Genomic DNA, 21320 nt, shown 5'->3' on the forward strand with positions numbered 1-21320 from the left:
TTATTGTTAATGCTCTGGGACTATGGCACTATACAAGTCTGAGTCTTTCTTGTTTCTCAGAATTTGTATGAATAAATTTGACGCTGAAGTATGGTCGCAACTTAAATTTTGGACAGCAGTAATTTTGTTGGAGCTTTGGGAGTTATGAAGCAAAAGGTTACGTTTCCCTAAAGTGAAGAGGGAATCTCCTGTCCCTCCATTAACTAAAAAGAAGGTTGCCAATGTATACAATTCTTAGAAATTCTGAGAGCAAAGTCTATGATGTGGAACAGAACTCTATGGTTAACTAAACGTTTTCAGTAGTCAAAGTGGATAAGAAAAAAATGTGTGATGTTTACGAAAAAAAAAATTTTGAGATGGGAAAGTACTTTGATGCAATCTGCCAGATGTAAACCACAGTAAATTAAGATAAAACAATGCTTACAGTTGGAACAGGCATATTATATCCAAATGGAGAGAAATTTCTCTATTCATTTCCCACGAAATGGATTGTTCCCCCAAGGCAACAGAAAAATTCCCATGAATACCTATCTCCTTTTGCAGTGGATCATTTGAAGCGATTGTCTGCAGAAGTTCTATAAAGCTGACCTCTCTGTGATACATTTTTTCTTCTCATTGCAACATGGCTGAGACATGTCTGCTGCATCACATAAAACAGACAACATAACTCAATACATTGATTTTATAACCTAACTGTTAGTGTTTGTCAAAAATCTTTTTTTCCTTCATTTGATTTATGTTGGGTTTCAGATTTTTTAAAATTTGACCACAGAGAATTCTGATTATCAAGTGTCCTTTTTTCACCAGAACTCGATAATAAGGCATTTATAAATCTAAGAAACAGACAGTTTGCAGAAATTGTAACGTCTGTATTCACTGATCTGATTGCCATGGCAAATGTGCAGATGGTGAAATAATGAGTAACTTACATTTATCCAGTGCCAGTAATGAAAAGAAAAACACACTCCAAGGTGTTTTACAGCAATAAGAGGGATGGATTCCATCTGCAGGAGAGTTAAGATCTGAAGAGAGGCTTTATAGGCAAGATAAGTTTTCAGGATACTTCTGAAGGCAGGGAGAAAGAAGTAGGATTGGAGAAAAGTCAGCCTGGGAAGCCATAGTTCCCAGTTGTGCCCTATATTTCAGTGAAAAATAAGTTGAGCACTAATTTCTGGGCTAATTTGTGTTTGGTGCACCCTGCCAATCAGATGGCTATTTGTAATTTTAATACCTCAATGATTAATTTAGCTAAATCTCTGGTATATAATTTATTTGAAATCTACAGCAACCTTACTAATGGTGTTTAAAGCACTATTTAGTAGACGCCACCAAAGAACAGTAAGCTTTTGTTATTTTACTTACCTTAATCTGGAGGAAGGGCACTTCTCCTTTCTCCAAAGCAGTAATGTGGACTGCTGCTGGCCCCTGTTCATCCCTTTCACTCCACCAGGACCTATCTGTACACTGACTGTGCGTCCAAGCTGGGTGATTTTGAGACGGTTCCAACAGGTAAGCCAAATCAAGATGCCATTGAATCTATGGTCGAGATTTTGGTTTACAATGTGAAATTAATTTTGCAGTCATATTATCAGTACAAATAATTTATTATTGTGTTCAAGTGATGACTCGAATCAGATTTAGTCTCATCAAAGGATCTATTACCCACAAACCATAAGGATAAATATATCAGTGATCACAATTCATGTTGTCTTCATAAATTTAGAGTTATACATGGTTCCTGTGGATGATTCACACACCAGAGGTTTTACAGTGCAGACAGGTGTAGGGATTGGGTAGAAGATCCTGCACTGGTAGAGGTCTTTTATGTGGCTGAAGGAGCACTCCTATTCCTCTTTGGGCCCACTGAAGAAAATTAACAATTAACTAAAGGATCTCTTCTTCCTACAGACCACATTTCACTTAGCAAGGCAGCTGTAGGAGGTCAAAATGACATCGAAGTCCTAATGATATTACAGGACCCTGTGCTGCCAGTATTAATTCACCCAAATCGAGCAGTATCTTGTCCAGTTGAAGGTTAAGATGGTAACAGGAACAGTAACATTTTGAAGGCCACGCCAGTTTCAATGGTGGCAGTTTTTGCCAGTCAGATTAAGCTAAGATTGTCTGGACAATCCCAGAAACATATTCATTGCAAGAGATTTAATTGCTTTGCAGGGGCCCTTTCTTTGGAGTTTTCATTCGTGGAATTTCTTTTGAGGGTTCAGTCTCCAAAGAGATGCCTTCGCATCCTTGTTTTATGAACCAATGACAAAAAGTAGATCCCAATTTAAAAAAGAATCATTCTGATTGATACTCCCCAGATTTCAGAACCTATTAACATATACCATATTAAAAGAGGCCTAAGAGCACATAGAGACTCAGTTCTGGTGTAGTTTTTCTAGTTCCAGTGCAGAGGCCTCAGTTGCTATTGTGACCTGCTGATAGTTCTAAGTACTGACCAAAATATTCCGTGGCTACACAATGTGAACACTATGCAGGTTTGTACACTCTTAATATAAATAATGTTATGCTACCTTGTTTGATAGATTATTTGAAAGACTTAAGTCACCCATTCAGTCAGAATCCTCAAATGTTTTATTAACAAATAAGCAAGGTAGTTTCCTCCTTATTTTGTTTAATATGTTATGTTTCTGTCTGAAATTCCATGGGAAGTATTATTGTGATTTAATTTCTAAATGATGATAAAGTCAGCTGCACTTTAATGTAGAATTTTTATTGTGAAGAGATCTTTGCAGGAGTATTTTCTAACTGACAAGCTAGGCAGTAATGGTCTGTTTCCGTGCTGTATGACCCTCTGATTTGAATTCCCATGTTTCTCTTCGACAAAAGCTGAATTTTCTGTTCTTGTACAGAATAACGCCATAACAGATTGCTTAACTTTCAAATTACTGTTTACACACATTCCTAGGACAAGGTTTAAGTTGCTTAAACCTGACGTCGATAGCAATGTAACAAAAGCAAGACAAGGTGAAGATGAGTTATGATACACCAGCCATAAAGCATAGGAAATTTAATGCTAGTCTGAAGGTCATAGTGAAAATCACTGAAGTGATAAGGCCAAGTATGTGTTTGGCTTTGTTGTAAAGAGACTGGGATCATTTACATATCTCATGAAGACTGGAGACAGACTCCATTCGTGTTATACAGATAATTTGCTTTAAAACTGAAATCTGAAAAGAAGAGATCGATAATCTAAGTTCCTGCTACCTCCCAAAGTGAAAATCAAAAAGAAGCTGAAAATTTGCTGATATACACTAAAATGCCACCATTCAGTGTACACATTTACTCCCAAAATACCACAGATGTGTGAACATTGGGGTGGCAGTGGCTGAAAAGGCACCCTGCAAGTATTGCACAGATAAGCAAATTTTCAAAAGGTAGGTTCCCAAATGTCAGGACTTTACTGTATTACACTGTTCATCGGTAGAGTAAAGGGTTTTGCTGAAGACCGGGCAAAACAATAGCTCCAGGGACCCAGGTTCAATTCCAGATTCAATTCAATTCGTGTGGACTTTGCACATTCTCCCCATGTCTGCGTGAGTTTCCTCCAGGTGCTCCAGTTTTCTCCCACAGTCCAAAGATGTGCAGGCTAGGTGGATTGGCCATGGGTCACAGGGATAGGTTAGCGGGCCACATGGGTCTGGGTGAGATGCTCTCCATAAGATCAGTGTGGATTCAATGGGCGGAATGGTCTGCTTTCACACTGTAGGGATTCTATGAAGACTAATCAATAACCATCACAGTTTCAACCATTAAAAGTCAAAATTCAGATTAAGAGAGCAGAATCAAGTTAATGAAAATGGAAAGACACTCCCAGACAGAAAGAGAAAGAAGCCAGACAGGATAATTTAAATCAAAAACAGAAATTGCTGGGGAAACTCAGCAAGTCTGGCAGCATCTGCGGAGAGAAAACAGAGTTAACATTTCGTGTCACCCTTCTTCAAAACAGATAATGTATGCAGGAAGGAAAAATAAATAAATTGTTCTTTTTATTACTTTTTGTCAATAGATGATATTTTTGTGAATGACATGGTGGTGTCAAGAAATTTGTTTTTACATTTAATTTCTCTGGAAATAATGGTCTTATCTGTTTTGGTTTTGATTACATCTTAAGGTCTTGTTGATGTTGATTTAATCCTATTTTAATGTGAGAATTTACATTCACGTAAATTTTACATTTTTTGTATAAGTTGTTTCTTTTAGTGCAGTACTTCGTAAGAATTAATCCCTGTTCCATTGAACAGATGTAAATAAAGGTAACTCAGTTGTGCCTGCCTGCTGTGAATCCAGTGGTGAGTTTCTTTAGTGAAAGGCACAACAATTGGTTATCATTATTCATTTAGAAAGGTAAATGTGTGAATATTGTATAATAATAATATGATTATGCAGTGATATCAAAAGATTTTAATTTAAACTGGAAAGCTACAGGCGCCTGAATGAGAAAAGTAAGTTAATGATTTGAGTAAGTAACTTTGCAAGTCTTGATGAAAATAAAACATAGAACCGTGTATGCTAGAGATCTGAAATAAAAACAGAAATTGCTGGAAAAACTCAGCAGGTCTCACAGCATCTGTGGGAAGAAAGCATAGTTAACAGTTTGGATCCGGTGATTCTTCAGCAGTTAACTCTGCTTTCTTCCTACAGATGCTGCCAGACTTGCTGAGTTTCTCCAGCAATTTCTGCTTTTATTAACAAATACACTAACTTTTTATTCTCTTCTAAATATTTACTATGCTTTTCTGCCATTTTCTATTAATATTTCAAATATACAGCATACTGTAATGTACAACATATTGCTGAATTGCTGGAACACACGCATTCCCATGAATTCTATGTTTTAAAAATGTCATTGAAATTTATTAGTGTTTATTAATTCCAGCAAAAATTGTATTTTGACTATCTTTTGGGAAAAGAAGAAAACTTTTGGCTTTATTAATACTATTTAAGGCTAAAAGTCAAAATACTGTTAAAACTCCCTGGTCTCTTTGTTTATAATTAAACTTTTAACCTTAATACTTGGCTGTCAATGCTAGACTTATTTAGATTTCACTGGATATTATACGAAACTCCAGCACAATCAGTACTGTCACAGAGCCAATATGTTTGTGATTGTTAGGAACTCTTTGTCCTTGCTTGTGACCCTCTCATTTGTTCCTCATTCTTATAGTTGCGTATAAATTTGGCAAGTGCACAAAACATAGTTTCCTTCTTTTGATGCTGACGCATTTCTAATTGTTTTTTTTCTGCTTATGCCTCATTAAATTTTCCCAGCCCTTAACATGATTCATCAGGAAGCTGCAGTATGTTTGTATTAGAAAACTATTTCCTAAAGGGGTTTGGATGGAACAGGCATTTAAAATATGGTGTCTACTTGGACCTTCACTCATGGAGTTCTTGCTCTTCTCTGAAAATTTCTATTGTCCAATATACTGCTGCAGCTGCATCTTTGCAATGCTGAAAGTACTTTACAGGATATCCTCTGACATGTAACTAATTCTCTGGCACGTTGTTTCTTATAGGGATATGTCGATCCATTGGAGTGAGCAATTTCCTCATTTCTCATTTAGAGCAGCTGAAGGAAGATTGTGACATCATTCCACATGTCAATCAGGTGAGAGGCTGCAGCATTTTGAATATTTATAATGCAGGAAAATATGCAAGGGTTTAATGAGAAGTCAAGTTCGCTCCTACCATTGACCACATAAATTTTACCTTATTACTGTCTATAGCCAATTTAATCTATGGACAAAACTTTTACATAAACAGTTCCTGATCCTCAAGCAAACTTTAGAGATTGTACGCTTAGAAGGTGCTGATAAAGGAGCTTTGATGGGTTGCTGCAATACAGACTGTTGCCACTGTGCATTGGTGGAGGATGGAGAATGTTGAAGGACAAGGTGTTGTGCCAGTCAAGCAGTTTTGTCCTGTTTGGTGTCATGCTCCTTGAATGTTGTTGGAGTTACTGAGGCCACCTCTCAATTACAAGTTTTCATAAAATCATATAATTTTACAGTACAGAAGGAGGCCATTCAGCCCATCATATCTGTATTTTATTATTTTAATTTACTTAATTTACCAGTTGCCATGATGGGATTCGAAAATATGTCCTCAAAGAATAAACCTGGGTCTCTGGATTACTAGACTATTGACATTAACACTATGCCACCAAACCCCCTCTATAAATGCCAGCGTTGACTCCGGTGTCTGGAGAAGGACTATTTGGAAAAATAAGGTGGGAAAAACTAATGCAAATTATATCTTTCTGCTGATAAAGTATTCTCAGCATAGCTTTGATAAAACAAACACCATATAATGCCAAAATAACAATCACAAATACAAAAGTACATGAAAGTATCCTAGGTCAATGCATCAGCATCTCTTCAGTTATGTAATTGTTCAAGTCGAAGATCTAAGTCAGTGTTTCTGAAACCTTTCCCCACTTTGACCCCACTTTCAAGATTGAAAAATAACACTAACCTGAAGTGAGAGCTCTGAGAGCTTCCCGAAGGCAGTAATGCAGCTGCTGTAACTCAGAGCTACACAGTGGCCATTGCAGCCTCATATTTCACAATCCCAAGATCCCTACTTTGGGAAGTCCTGATCTAAGTTCTATCTGTAACACTTAATCTATCTGGGGACGGCTGCCTGCTAGACTGGTCATCAAGTTGTTTGATTAGTAATGAACATCCACCCTGCAAAGGAACATCGCAGGACCCAAAAATCTAACAGAAGGAAGATCAACATCTCAACCCTAAGGCATTCCAACTGAAGAGCAGATGTCTTTGGCAAAAGCTGCTCAAAGTCATTCTGGAGAATCTTTACACACAACTCAATTCCAGAACAGTGGGATCAAATAGAGTCAGCTGTACTAAACATTCTGTCCTGATCATTGTCATCACCAGGACTGGTTCAATAAAGTTAATGTTGAAGCATATGATATTCTGGAAGAAAAACAGGCAATGTTCATTGCCTGCCAGAACAACCGAAAGTTTCTAAGTCAAGGAGGCAGAATTCTAACAGCACAAAGTTGATGCTAAAAGACAAATTCAGAGCATAAAAGACAAGTGGCGGGAAGAGAAAGCTTGAGAAATCAAACAGTACACTGCCTGCCACAACATGCAAAGCTCTAGAACCCTGTGGCACAATCCATGGGTGACCCACCATTTCCGGAAGAACTGCAACAAGCAATCAAGCAGATGAACATTAACAAAGCCTGCAGTCCTAATGGTATTCCAGCTGAGGTCTTCAAAGCTGGTGGGCTTTTGATCAATTCAAGGCTTCATGCACTCATCCTGCATATTTGGGAGAAAAAAATAACCTTATTTCAAGAATGTAGCAGTTATAATTATCTTCAAAAAGGGAGATAAATCATCTTGTAGAAAATGTTTCTCTGTTGTCCATAGCAAGGAAAACCCTGATGTGCATTCTCCTGGTCACCTACTTCCTATGGCTGAGGAAATCCTGTCAGCGACATTGTATGGTTTTAGACCTTTCAGAGGAATCTACTACATACTCTCTCTGCCGACAGGCAATTCCAAGAACAATGTCAAGAACAGCACCAGGAACTCTCCATTGTAATTATATACCTGACCAAAGCATTTGACTCAGTAAATCAGGAAGCTCTGTGGATTGTTCTTCAGAAATCTGGCTGTCCAAGAAACTTCATAACAATCCTGCAATTACTTCATGATGATATGATTACAGTTGTGTAGCGTGGGAGACGCCTTTAAAATCTAGACTGATGTTAAGCAAGGCTGTTTGGTCGCCCTCATATTATTTACAATCTACCTGATAGTGATTGTTCACCTCATCAAAGATAAACTATCCTCTGGTGTGAGTATTAAATACTGTCTGATTAAAAATACTTTAACCTAAGTCATCTCCATGCCAAACTAAACTGGCTACCAGAGACACATATGACCTGCAGTATTCAGCTGTGTCAGTGCTCATTCTGTGCTGGATTTCAAACCACCCTTGATCTTTTAAATGCTGCATACAAGAAACTTGGCCTGTCCTTGAATATTGCCAAAATAAAACTCTCATATCAACCCAGATCTGGTCAGTTAAATACTCCACCTGCCATATGTTAAAGGGGAGACGATGGAATATAAGTGATCACTTTCCATGCCTTGGAAGCCACCTCATCAAAAGGGAACCATTGATGAGGAGATCCTAAACTCGATTAGCTTTGCCAGCTCAGCCTTCTACAAACTATGGCAGAGAGATTTTGACATCAAAGACCTCTGCAAGTCAACAAAAGCTAGGTTCTGTGTACTGAACTTTCAAATGACAAGTAATCCAGGACTGGACAAAGAAAATACAACAAAGGCACCATGAAGCTCTCCTTGAAGCAGAGTGGCGTTGATATTAATGATTGGGAGGAGCTTGCTACCAATCATGAAACATTATGACAACTTTTACATTGATCTTCATTGCACTTTGCATCATAACATCTTTATTGTAAAAGAGAAACAAGTAATTCTAAATCCCTGTGTACGGGACATCCTGCTCTATGTGCTCAAAGTGCTGCAGTTTGATGTGCTCAGTCACATGAAGATCCACAGTAGAAACTTAATATAATGAACACCCTGCAAATTGCATTACGTTATTAATGTCTTCATGTTTTTAAACTAAATCTCAAAATATTTGTACCCTCAACCCACTGTGCTGCAGATCCTCAAATGAACCAATTTTTTTGTTACTGGGAAACACAAAAACATTATCATGCCAACCCTCCCTGCTTATGGATTTAAAAGAATTACAAATTTCTAGAAATAATAGCATTATCTTGCTATCCAGATCACCCTTTAGAAAGAGAATGTTACACCAATAGGGGTACCTCAGATGTTTAGGATTTGTGCCATTCAGTTAAAATTACCCAAAAGATCTCGCTATTTAAGTTATCCATCTTATTCTGGCTGAAACACACCAAGCAACACTGGGTTACGTAGAATGGGCTAGTGTTGGATAGGGAGTTCAGCTAAGAAATATAGTTTTAATATGTCATTATTTATGATGCCTGGTTAGTCACTTTAAATTTGGTTACTGAAGGCCGATGGAGAATCTCAGTTTTCTCTATCTCCTTGCTGAATTTTTTAAACTCTACTTTGTAGCAGTACAAGTTGTTATCTGGTATATAAAAAAAATCACGGCAAAGGCAGATGGTGACAAAACTAGTTCTTTGTGGTGATGATAACCGACGACCTGTCGTGGACTTGCTATGTAAATGTGACAGTCAAGAAGGCACAACAACACCTCTTCTTCCTCAGGCGGCTCAGGAAATTTGGCATGCCCATAAGGTCCCTCGCCAACTTCTACAGATGCATTATTGAAAGCATACTGTCTGGGTGCATAACAGCCTGCTGATGGCGACTGCTCTGCCCAGGACCATAAGAAACTAAAAAACGTTATGTGCACAGCCCAGACTATTGTGGATGCCAACCTTCCATCCATGGACTCTATTTACATGGCTCACTGCTGCAGAAAGGTGGCCAACATCATCAAAAACCAATCGCACCCTGATAATGATCTCCTACAACTTCCTCCATTAGGCAAATGATACACAAGCCTGAACACATGTAGGAACCGGTTCAGAAACAGCTTCTTTCCAGTCGTTATCAGACTTTTGAATGGACTGCAGCCTCAAATATTGTAACCTGTATGCTTCTAAGTCTTTTTGATCTGTACATCCTTTGCTTGCTGTGATCTGCCTGTACCACTCGTAAACAAAGCTTTTCACTGTATTTCAGTACACATGACAATAAATCAATCAATCAATCAATAATCAAGGTACTTTCCAAGTTTATTAAATATAGTTAACCTAGTTGCCAGAGACAGAGCTGAAGTAGCTTGATTGTCACATCAGGTTATCCTGCAAGGCTCCCACAACATGGTTTTGTCCTGAGAACACAAAGATTGTCAGCCAGTTTCTGAGGAACAAGTGTCCTAATCTTTTGGCATTCGTGGTATCCAAGAGCTGCCAATTTTAAGGATATACTTTTTTTTCCCAGTTCTTCTGAGCCAAACGCCATGTGGTAAATAAAACCTCACATAAACGTTATGCCAAGTTTTGGTAGTTGTTAAGACAGTTAGTGAAGTGTCACAATTCATATTATCTGAGGAGGTACATTGTCAAAAGTCTGTAAGCAAATTAAATTTGCTCCACTAATTTCAAAGACTGTCTACTTTGAACTTTTCTGGTAGGTGTCAGTCATGCTTCAGTTGTTACAAAGACATTACTGTTTATGATGTTTTACGGAACTTTGCTCCTAAAATGCTCTCAGTTAATAATTTTTAAATCAGTATTCCTCATATGTCATATTACTACATATTATACAGTATAGAATTTCACAGAACTCAAAAAAGATTATTTGACACATTGAGCTGTCTAAAATATCTAATCTCTAAGCCCCATTTTCTGCCTTTTTTCCCATAGTCATTTAAAACTTTCTTTTATCAAATGTTTGTTCAGCTTCCTTATGAAGCCTAATAAAAATTTATGTCGTGTCTGTTTTTCCTGAAGCATTCCATGTCCTACTACCTTTCCATGTAAAAAATCATTTTGTGCTGTTTTGTGATGCATTAGATGGCTTCTGGGACTGTAGAACATAGAAGATAGATTAAAATAATATTTTATATCAATTATTGGCTAATAATTGCCTTCTTAACAACTTCAACCATTTTTTTGAATTACTTAACCATTAGATCCAAGGGGTTCTCCTGCTTTCCTTCAATCCCACCTTGGGGAAACCATGCAGCACATGGGATCATGACAGGATTGCTGAATCAATTTTTGGGCATTGTCTTCCCTCACTCACCTTCATACTCACTTCCAACTGGCTGGAAAAATTCTGCCATGTGATCTTTTTTAGTTCATTTTCTCTTAAAGAAAGGAGTTAAATTTTAAAGGAAACATCCTCTCATTAATTGAACTAATCTTAATTGGATTTGCACTAGGAACTACACAAATCCAGCAGTAACTCTGGAACACGTGCCTAAATGCGGATGCTTGAGGCTGTTTCCAAATCGGGCCTAGCCCTCATTTCCATAAAATCAATGAAAGGACGTCCTAATGCAGCTCACCAGCCAGGGTCTTATCAAATTCAGGAAGTTTGAAATTTCAGCAAGCCCTTGTAAATTCTTGGATGGACAGAGGCAATTGAAACTAGCAATGTGTTTCAGTTTAGGCCAGAAGCAGCCTCCAATATGTGGATTCCATAATCCCCTGACTGACTCCTACAGGTTCCATATAGAATTCCATTTATAAAAAACAGAAACTTAGTAGCATAAAGCAAGCACTTTAAGGACTAGCAGATAAGCCAGAGAACGTAGTTGCAAATTTGACTGTGGTGCATGCTGTAACTAATTTCTACTCCATCTGTTACAACGTCCTCAAACAAGGTCCAAACACCTGATTACTCTGTTGCTATATTCAGCAACAACCACATGATAGCTAACCGACACTGCTCCTAATCCAACAACACCTCAACTTTAAAGTTTTCATCCTTGTAGTATCCTGCAGTCTTTCAACCCATCTCTGTGCTCTACCAACAAATAGCCTTGTGAATCCTCGATATTAATCACTCCACCACTGGATGATATGCCTTTAGCTGTCGATGACACAAATTCTTGAAGTCCATTCCTAATAAATCTCTCTGCCTCAATGTCTCTCCCTTGCGTTGTTAAGGTGTTACATTGAACACCTTTTACCAATCTTTTTGTTGTCCATCCTAACATTTCCTTATGAGACTTGTTGTCTCATTTTATGCAGCAAGACCCCTATTGCTGCTTGGCCTGCTGTGTTCATCCAGCCCTGCACCTTGTTGTCTATAATTACGGATGTTTTGACTCTGTTAATGGCACAATATAAATTAAAGTTATTGTTGAGTTGTCATTGGTAACAGGAGAGTATAATAACAATAGTCTAATTTGCATAAATAAGGTCATTATAAATGCAGACGTAAGACATGGTAGAATGTGTGACTTTAAAATAGGGAATGCATTCGATCAGTGCATCCTAGTGCAGGGCTATTTTGTGGCCTCTATTCACATTGGTTTTGAGTTAAAAGGAAGTTCTGAAGAAATTCAGCAGCATCTCTGGGGCGAGAAACAGAGTTAATGTTTTGAGCTCAATATGACTGTCTTCAGAGCTGGAAAATGGTGGTTTTTATGGTGTTGACAGAGGGGAAGAAGGTTTGGAATCCCTATGTGTAATGCCATAGATGATCAACTGCTTTACAAAAATAACACAAAATAATTAAGCTACTAAATGGGTGTTGATTTACAGTGCTCAGAAAAGCTGGGGTGGGGGAGGGGGAGTTTTTTTTCTTATAGTCCTTATTGTTTGCTAAACTTGGAAATGTTGATTTGATTGAGCCCCAAAGTACCAGTTAGTGAGTAACTGAGAGGAAAAGGAAAGGGAGGGGTGCATCATAACTGACGTCTGACTAAAGGATACCTGGAGATATTATCTGCTTACACGGCTTAAACATTCACATTTTCAATTAGGCAATATTTGATTTGAAGTATTTCTTGTGAAAAGTTTCACTTTAAACATATATGTAAATAATTAGAATACAGCTGAAGATTTCGGAGAACATGTTTTTGAGTTTGACTGAGTATTTTTAGCCTCAGCAATAGCTGCTGAGTCCCAGTGCAGATACAATACAAAACAGATAAAAGATAGTTTTCAGCATTTGCTCCCTTCACAACCAACAGACAGTGGCAGCAGTGTGTATCATCAATAAGATGTACCGCAATAACTCATCAAGGGTCCTTCAGCAGCAAATTCCAAACATGTGATCTCTATCACCTGGAAGGGCAATAGCAGCAGCTGCACAGGAACATCCACAAGTTCTCCTCCAAGTCTCACACCAACTTGACCTGGAACTATTTTGCTGTTCCTTTATTGTCTGAGGAACTCCCTTCCTAACAACATTGTGGGTTTCTCTACATCCCAAGGACTGCATTGATTCAGGAACACAGCTGGCCACTGACTTTGCCACACAATTGGCTACAGACAATAAATGCCCAGCCAGCAATAACCATATCCCATGAGTGAAAAAAAAGTACTGGGAGAAATTAATTTACATAGCACCACTTCAAGCAGTACTACACAGACTGCTCCTGGAGAATCAAGGTCAATCAGTACAGGATTGCTGGAAGTGGCACCATCCAAATTATTTTTTCCCTCATACTTTTCTCTTTAGATATATCCATATTAGATCAAATCAGGGCCAATTTCACCACATGCCTTTGCAAGCTTCAGAAGTTGATGTGCCTTCATTTGAACTGCTGCCGCTATCACTCTTACTCTAAATTTCAGGCAAAGGCAATTCTTCCCAATCAGGATTTGAGATGAATTTGTTCATTGGAGGTGCCAGCTGAATCAGCTGTCTGCCTCACCAAGTACACTGCAGTAGCCTATCGCCCATGTCAGGGTGAACAAATCTCTTAAAAATTACTGAAAGAAAAATGACTTGTCTAAAGCCTATTCCATATAATTGCGATGATACATGCACCACAAGTATCTTTTTTGGCAGAATGTATCTTGAAAGAGAACAAATTTAATGAGGGTGAGAAGGGAGGAAATCCATGTCTGAGAACAGTGAGTATTTTTCCAATTCCCAAAGCTTCACTTTTGATATTACACTTAAGTCCCAGTTATAATTGTAGGAAAGTTATTGTCCTGGATGTATCTGCTTTGTGAACTCTTTTCCTGCTAGTAATTATTCTTCCGCTCATTTTTTAAATTTTATTTATCTCTTTTCTGCTCTTGGTCTTTAAATCTTGATTCACAGTAAGTGAAAGCTGAATGCTGACCAGATTATTTGTTCTGTGGATGGAGAACAGGATATTTCTCTTGCGAAGCAATTCATTTTTGTGATGTGGCAAGCAAATTGTTATATTTTCTGCAGCAAGTGTCAGAAATGCATTAAACCAGTTAATTTCTGAGCAGTACTGTGTCTGACTAGGGCATGTACCACAACGACAAACTGTTAAAAATGTACCATTTTGAGGATGGGAAACCAAAATGAGTAATCACTATTATAACGGTTTGTAATTGTTTCCTTCCATTTAAGTAAATCTATGAATGCTGTATAAACAAGAAACCCCATTCTCTCAGCCTGGCTTTACCTGCAGAAGATAATGTGAAAGCATTTACTAACATTTCTCTTTTTGCATTGTGCTTGTTAGGCGGAATGGTCTTGTTTCAAAACCCCCTGAAAGATGCTTTCTAACCCGATAATTGAAGTGGTTTCATTTTATGTGCATTCAAGGTTTTGATAGTTTACTGTATACACTGAATTTAAAAATGTGCTTTGAGATTGGCAGTGAAGTATTAAAACCTTGGTAAAGATATTCTTCACCAGCACATTGCCTGGGAATGAAGCAGAGGGAGGTGGGCAGGGAATGTAATGTATTTTGGGAATGTTATGATGAGCTAATATAGGCCTTAAGAGGATATGCTCACTATTGGCACTAAAAGTAAAACACTGATGGGAGATCTGTACACTCCTCCTAGCAGTAGTCAGGATGTGGGACAAAAAAAAATCAAGAGATAGAAAAGACATGTAAAAAAGGCACTATTATAATAATCATGAGGTGCTTCAAAATGCAGGTGGACTAGGAAAATCAGGTTGGTAGCAGATCTCAAGGTAAGGAATTCTGGAATGTTTACGAGATTTGTTTTTTCAGAGCAGCTTGTGGTAGAGCCCACCAGGAAACAGGCAATTCTGGATTTGCTAATAGGGCAGCCTTGATTCAGGAGCTTAAAGTGAAGGAATCCCTACGGGGTAGTGACCATAATATGATAGAATTCACCCTGCAGTTTGAGAGGGAGAAGCTGGAATCTGATGTAATGGTATTACAATTCAGTGAAGGTAAGTACAAACACATGATGGAGGACCTGGCCAGAGTTGATTGGAAGAGGATCCTAACAGGAAATACAGTGGAGCAGCAACGGCAAGAGTTTCTGGGATAATTCGGGAGACAGAGCAGAAATTCTTCCCCAGGAAGAAGAAACATACTAAGGTAAGGATGAGGCAACCATGGCTGACAAGAGAAGTCAAGGCCAGCATAAGAGCAAAAGAAAATGCATACAATGTGGTCAAGATTAATGGAAAGCCAGAGGATTGGGAAACCTTTAAAAACAAGCATTGGACAACTAAAAAAGCAATAAGGGGGGGAGAAGATGAAATATGAAAGTAAGCTAGCTAGTAATATAAAAGAAGATTGCAAGAGTTCTTTTTAAATAGGTTAAAGAGAGAGCAAGAGTGGACATTGGACTGCTGGAAAATGAGACTGGGGAAGTAATAATGGGAAACAAAGAAATGGCAGAGGAACTAAATAGGTACTTTGCATCAGTTTTCACAGTGGAAGACACCAGCAGCATACCAGATCTACAAGAGAGTCAGAGGACAGAGGTGAGTGTAATGGCCATCACTAAGGCGAAGGTTCTGGGGAAGCTGAAAGGTCTGATGGTGGATAAATCACCCAGACCAGATAGACTACACCCCAGAATTCTGAAGGAGAGAGATGAGGACACTTTGGAGGCATTGGTTGTGATCTTTCAGGAATCCCTGGAATCAGAGAGGGTCCCAGAGGACTGAAAATGGCTAATGTAACACCCCTGTTTAAGAAGAGTGGGAGGGAGAAGACAGGAAACTAAAGGCCGGTTAGGCTGACCTCAGTCATTGGTCAGATTTTGGAGTCCATTATTAAGGATGAAATTGCGCAGTACTTGGAGGGACATGATAATGTATGGCTGAGTCAGCATGGTTTCTTCAAAGGGAGGTCATGCCTGACAAATCTGTTAGAATTCTTTGAGAAGATAACGAGCAAGTTAAACAAGGGAGAGCCGGTGGATGTGATCCATTTGGACTTCTAGAAGGCTTTTGACAAAGTACTACACAGGAGGATGCTAAATAAGGTAGGTGCCCATGATGTTAGGGGCCAGGTATTGGCAAGGATAAAGGATTGATTGACTGACAGAATGCATGGAGTGAGGAAAAAGGGCTGTTTTTCAGGATAGCAGCTGGTGACTAGTGGAGTTCCCCAGGGGTCGGTGTTGGGACCACAACTATTCCCGTTACACATAACTATCTGGATGCAGGAACTGAGGGCACTGTTGCTGAGTTTACAGATGACACAAAGATAGGTGGAGGGACAGGCAGTGGTAAGGAAGCAGAGAGACTGCAGTAGGACTTGGACAGGCTAGAAGAATAAGTAAAGAACTGGCAGATGAAATATGATTTGGGAAAGTGTGAGGTTATGTATTTTGGTAGGAAGAAAAGAGGCATAGACTATTTTTTAAATGGGGAAAGGCTTCAGAAATTTGAAGCACAAAGGGCCTTGGGAGTCGTAGTTCAGGATTCTCTTAAGGTTAACATGCAGGTTCAGTTAGCGGTTAAGAAGGCAAATGCAATGTTGGCATTCAGAGTTTTCGAGAAGATTTGTAGCTCGAGCTGTGGATGTAGACTTGCTCGCCGAGGTGGTGTGTTTGGTTGCAAATGTTTCGTCACCCTGCTAGTTAACATCGTCAGTGCATCTGCAATGAAGTGTCAGTGTTCTGTCCCACGTGCGTAGTATGTAGCTGTCTCACTACACATGGACAATGAGGGACACAAATTCGACTGGGACAACACATCCATAATTGCACAAGCCAAACAGAGACACGCCAGGGAATTCCTGGAGGCCTGGTATCCTACCGGAACACTAACAACAAACACATTGAATTAGACCCTGTGTACAAACCACTGAGAAACAGAACTGGAAGTAATACCAACCACCCCAACAAATCGAGGCAGATATATGACAAGTGGGACGGAACACTGACACTTCCCTAGAGGCGCACTGATGATGTTACCTAGCAGGGTGCCAAACATTTGCAACCAAACCCACCAGCTTGGCAAGCATATCTACAACCTCAATGTTAGCATTCATTTCAAAACAGCTATTATTCAAGAACAGAAATATAGTGCTGAGACTGTATAAGTTTCCAGTCAGACAAGATTTGCAATGTTGTGAGCAGTTTTGGGTCTCGTTTCTAAGGAAGATATGCTGGTGTTGGAGGGGGCCAGAGCAGGTTTACTGGAATGATCCGGGGATGAAGGGCTTGTCATATGAGGAATGGTTGAGGACTCTTGGTCTGTACTTGATTGAGTCTAGAAGGATATGGGGGGATCTGATTGAAACTTACAGAACACTGAGAAGCCTGGATAGAGTGGACATGGAGAAGATAGGAAAAACTAGGACCCAAGGGCACAGACTCAGAGTGAAGGGCTGATTCTTCAGAACTGAGATGAGGAGGAATTTCTTCAGCCAGAAGGTTATTAATCTGTGGAACTCATTGCCACAGAGGGCTCCAGAGACCAAGTTATTGAGTGCATTTATGACAGAGATAGGTTCTTGATCAGTAAGGGGATCAAGGGTGATGGGAAGAAGGCAGGAGAATGGGATTGAGAAACACATCAACCATGATCAAATGGCAGAATGAACTCAATGGCTGAATGGCCTAATTCTGCTCCTGTGTCTTATGGTCTGATGACTTGCATGTTTATTTTTTCAATCTTCACCATAGATCAAAACTAAACTTGGACCGTGGCAATGTTAATGTCTTTTTTAAAAGTAATTTCCTGCTTTGTTGTGAGTTTGCATTAGTCAGAGAGTAAAGGAAGTGCTAGAGAAAATAAGGATGAACATTGTGGGGGAAATCAGATAGGAAGGGATGTAGGATCATGATGGAAAATTGGGAGGTATTAGATAGAATATAATAGCAAGTGGTGGAAGGGAGAGGATGGAGAGAGAGTCAGTGACAGAACGGGCTGGGTTGGTATGCAGTGATAAGGGAGAATATGCAATGAGGAACTGAGGAGGAGAAAGGTAAGGGAATCGAAAGTGGATGGAATGTAAGGGGAGGCTGGAAGATGTGGCTAAAGAGACAATGTGGGCTAATTAGGAAGGAGATTGAACAATATGACCCACAGTAATAGACTGATGTGTAAGGGTGATAGAGCAATTCAAAGATTGGTGTTACTATGTAAATGAGGCTTATCACATCTACAACACTAGTAAAGGATTGGTGGGAAAAGGAATGTACGTTGGGTGTTGGACACAGATGGAATTTGCAAGCTGAAGTAGTTTATTAATCACAGGCCCTCTTGATCAACGTCCCAACCTGATTACCATCCCTAACTGAACAACATCTCCCAGCCACACGATGACACTCTTAACCTAAGCCAATTTCCTCACCGATCTGACTACCTACTCACCCTGTTCCTCCATGCAACCACACAATTTATGTATCTGACTCATCTCATTCTACTTCTGCTCCTATATCATCACATGCAGCAGCTGGTGCTGAAAAGACATGGTGTGTCCTGTTTTCTCTGAGCCTGTTCCCCTCTGACAGAGTTCCCTGGGGGACACTGCATTGCTTATTTCTGTGAAAGCAGGCTCAGAGGTCCCCAGGAGAAAGGCATTGCAGTGTGAGTCTGGGGAATTCATGAGCTCAGTGGCAATCTGACAATTACTGCAGCTGCTCAGAAGATCCAGGTCCACATATTCCTTGTACCTGTCCTGGAAAATACCGTACAACCTCAGCAGCTCCCTCCACAACATGTCGAATAAAATGAATGAAAAGAAAAGCATCAAGATGAAAACAAATAAGAGGAAAAACAACATAAAATGAAGACAAGAGTAAAGAAATCACAAAAGGAATAGCGAGGCACAGAAGCAACCTAAAGGGCAATACAGAAAAGTGAGGGACTACATGCTTAACTGTGGCTACAAGAGAACTATTTTGTATTATTAGACAAATATTGGATTATTGAAGATTGTAAACACTGTGACATTTTTGGTTGATACTTTAACTGATTTAGTTACAATCGCTTCACAGCGAAACGTAACACAGTAGCTGTGTAGGGCCTCCCATGAATGTGAGGTTACATTCAGTTTCAGGCTGATGATATATGGCACTACAAGTTACTCATCTCAGCTGAGCATAATAAGGCTGTTCTGCATGGACAGAATAGGAGTTGTCTATGTCCACACTTGAATACATCCCATCAGCCAACTGTAGAAAAATTGTTCCAGGGTAGAGAGATTGACCATTAAGCCATCCAGCTCAAATTTATCCCCATAGTATGTGGCAAGGAGGTACTTAATGGAAGTGAAATAAAGAAACAAACCAAAGTAATGAAATACTGTATAAACAAATTTTAAAAGATCAACATTGTACTGGAGTTTGAGGTTACTTGAATTGTACTGTATGAAAATTGGAGGTTGTATATCTAAGACAAGAACTTGAATTTGGTACAATATTCTACAAGAGTTAATGGATTAACTTGTAGATTTGAGCTCTGGCTATGTAATAGTGTATTGTGATATACTGTACATGCTGTACAAATGTTGTATGTTGCACAGGCTGAATATCATCCTTTCCAGAGGCCCCAGGAACTAGTGGACTACTGCAGAAGCCATGGAATAGTCTTTGAAGGGTACTGCCCACTAGCTAAAGGACAGGCTTTGTCACATCCTGACATCATCAAAATGTCGGAGAAATATAATTGCTCACCCTCTCAAATCTGTATCCGGTGGAGTATACAAGTAAGTCTGAAGTCTTATCTGATGTACATAGCCATGATTTCTAATTTGGTTAACTTTTTCTCAGATGATAAAGCCATATCTGGAGTTTAGTCACAAACCAAAACACGTTAGTTGTTTTGAATGAAAGAACATTAGTGAAACTAAAAAAAATCCTTCAAAAGGTTCTAATTATATTAAATGTTAACAGTAATTTGAATATTTCTAAAATAGGTAATTATATAAAGATTACTGGGTGCTGCTGTGAGGCTTGAAATATCCACTGTCAGTAATCTTGAATACGCCTAAAGCTGACTTGAAATCATAGACTTGAGCTTATTGGGCTTTCCAGATTTAAAAGTTGCAGGTTGGGACAGAGTCTTTACGTGTGTAAAGACTGAGATGGAGCCTGGATGGTCCAATGGATTGTATTAATAGTAACTCATATTTCAGTAGCACTTTTAATGTAATAAAATTTAACAAAATGCTTTAGTGGAATATTATAATGGACTATTGATACAAACTATGTAAAATATGAAGGCCAAAGACTAACAACTTGATCAAAGAGGCAGGTTTCGAGGAGCGTCTTGAAGTTGGAAAGAGAGTTTGAGAGGTTTAGGGAGGAAATTCCAATGCTTAGGATCTATGCACCTGAAGGCATCACTACCAATGGTGGAGTGATTAAATTTGGGTGTGCTGAGCAGCCAGATTTAGATGAGTGCATACACTTCAGACGGTTGTGGGGCTGGAACCTAGGACCACTGTCATCTCAAAGGACAAGAACAGCAGATACACAGGATCACCACCACCTGCAAGTTCATCTCCACATCATTACTGTCCTGACATGGAAACATGTCACTGTTCCTTCAGTTTCACTGGGTCAGAATCCTGGAGCTCCCTCCCTGTGGTCTTCATCAAATGGACTGCAGCAGTTCCAGAAGGCAGCTCACCACTTAATGGAAATTAGTAAATGCTGGCCCAGTCAATGAAGCCTACATTCCCCCGGAATGAATTTTTAAAAAGGCTACAGATAACCAATAATTTCTGAAGGATCACAAGACCTAGGAGCAAGAGTAGGCTAATCAGTCCTGTGAGCCTACCCACAATTCAATAAGATCGTAGCTGATCTCGTGGTCTGAACTCCACTTCCCTGTCTGGACCCATCTCCTTGTCTTTCAAAGATATGTCTAATGCTGCTGTAAATAAATTCAAAGACCCAGCCTCTACTGCTTTCTGGGGAATGGAATTTCATACACCAATGATCCTCTGAGAGACAAAACAAAAATCTCCATTTTATTAACATGAAGACTTCTTATTCTTAAATTGTTCCCTAGTTCTAGTCTCCTCCACAAAAATATATCCTCCTGGTATCCACGCTATGAAATCCGCTCAGGATCTTCTATATCTCAACAATATCACCTCTCATTCTTCTAAACTCCAAAGATTATTGGCGCAAATTTGTACAACCTTTCTTCATGAAATAAGCACTTGGCATCCCAGGAATGAATCAAGTCAACCTTTTCTGAACTGCTTCTAACAGTTGTATTGTGGCTAGTATGTGTGAGCCCAGGCAGGACTGTATTTGAATAACTAAACTTCGAGGTAACAGGGTAATAAGAATATATTAGGACAGATGACCAAAAGCTTCATCAAAGTGATAACTTTAACAAGTGTCTTAAAGGAATAAAAAGAGGTGAAAACCAAAAGAACTGCGG

At 39.2% G+C, this 21320-nt stretch overlaps 1 protein-coding gene across 9 annotated transcripts in view; it reads left to right on the forward strand.

The window, feature by feature from the left end:
- zgc:110366 (uncharacterized protein LOC550476 homolog) overlaps positions 1-21320 on the forward strand; it is a 100973-nt gene that overhangs the window by 63627 nt on the left and 16026 nt on the right. For 6 of the 9 annotated variants that reach the window (XM_048601598.1, XM_048601597.1, XM_048601600.1 and 3 more), the window contains exons 4-5: positions 5541-5632; positions 19447-19629. In XM_048601598.1, coding sequence (XP_048457555.1) covers positions 5541-5632; positions 19447-19629 — 275 coding nt within the window. The remainder of the gene's footprint in view (positions 1-5540; positions 5633-19446; positions 19630-21320) is intronic. The other 3 variants (XM_048601603.1, XM_048601602.1, XM_048601596.1) reach the window with 2 other exon arrangements.

Source organism: Rhincodon typus, chromosome 10 (assembly GCF_021869965.1).
Source record: "Rhincodon typus isolate 14 chromosome 10, sRhiTyp1.1, whole genome shotgun sequence".
NCBI lineage: Eukaryota > Metazoa > Chordata > Chondrichthyes > Orectolobiformes > Rhincodontidae > Rhincodon > Rhincodon typus.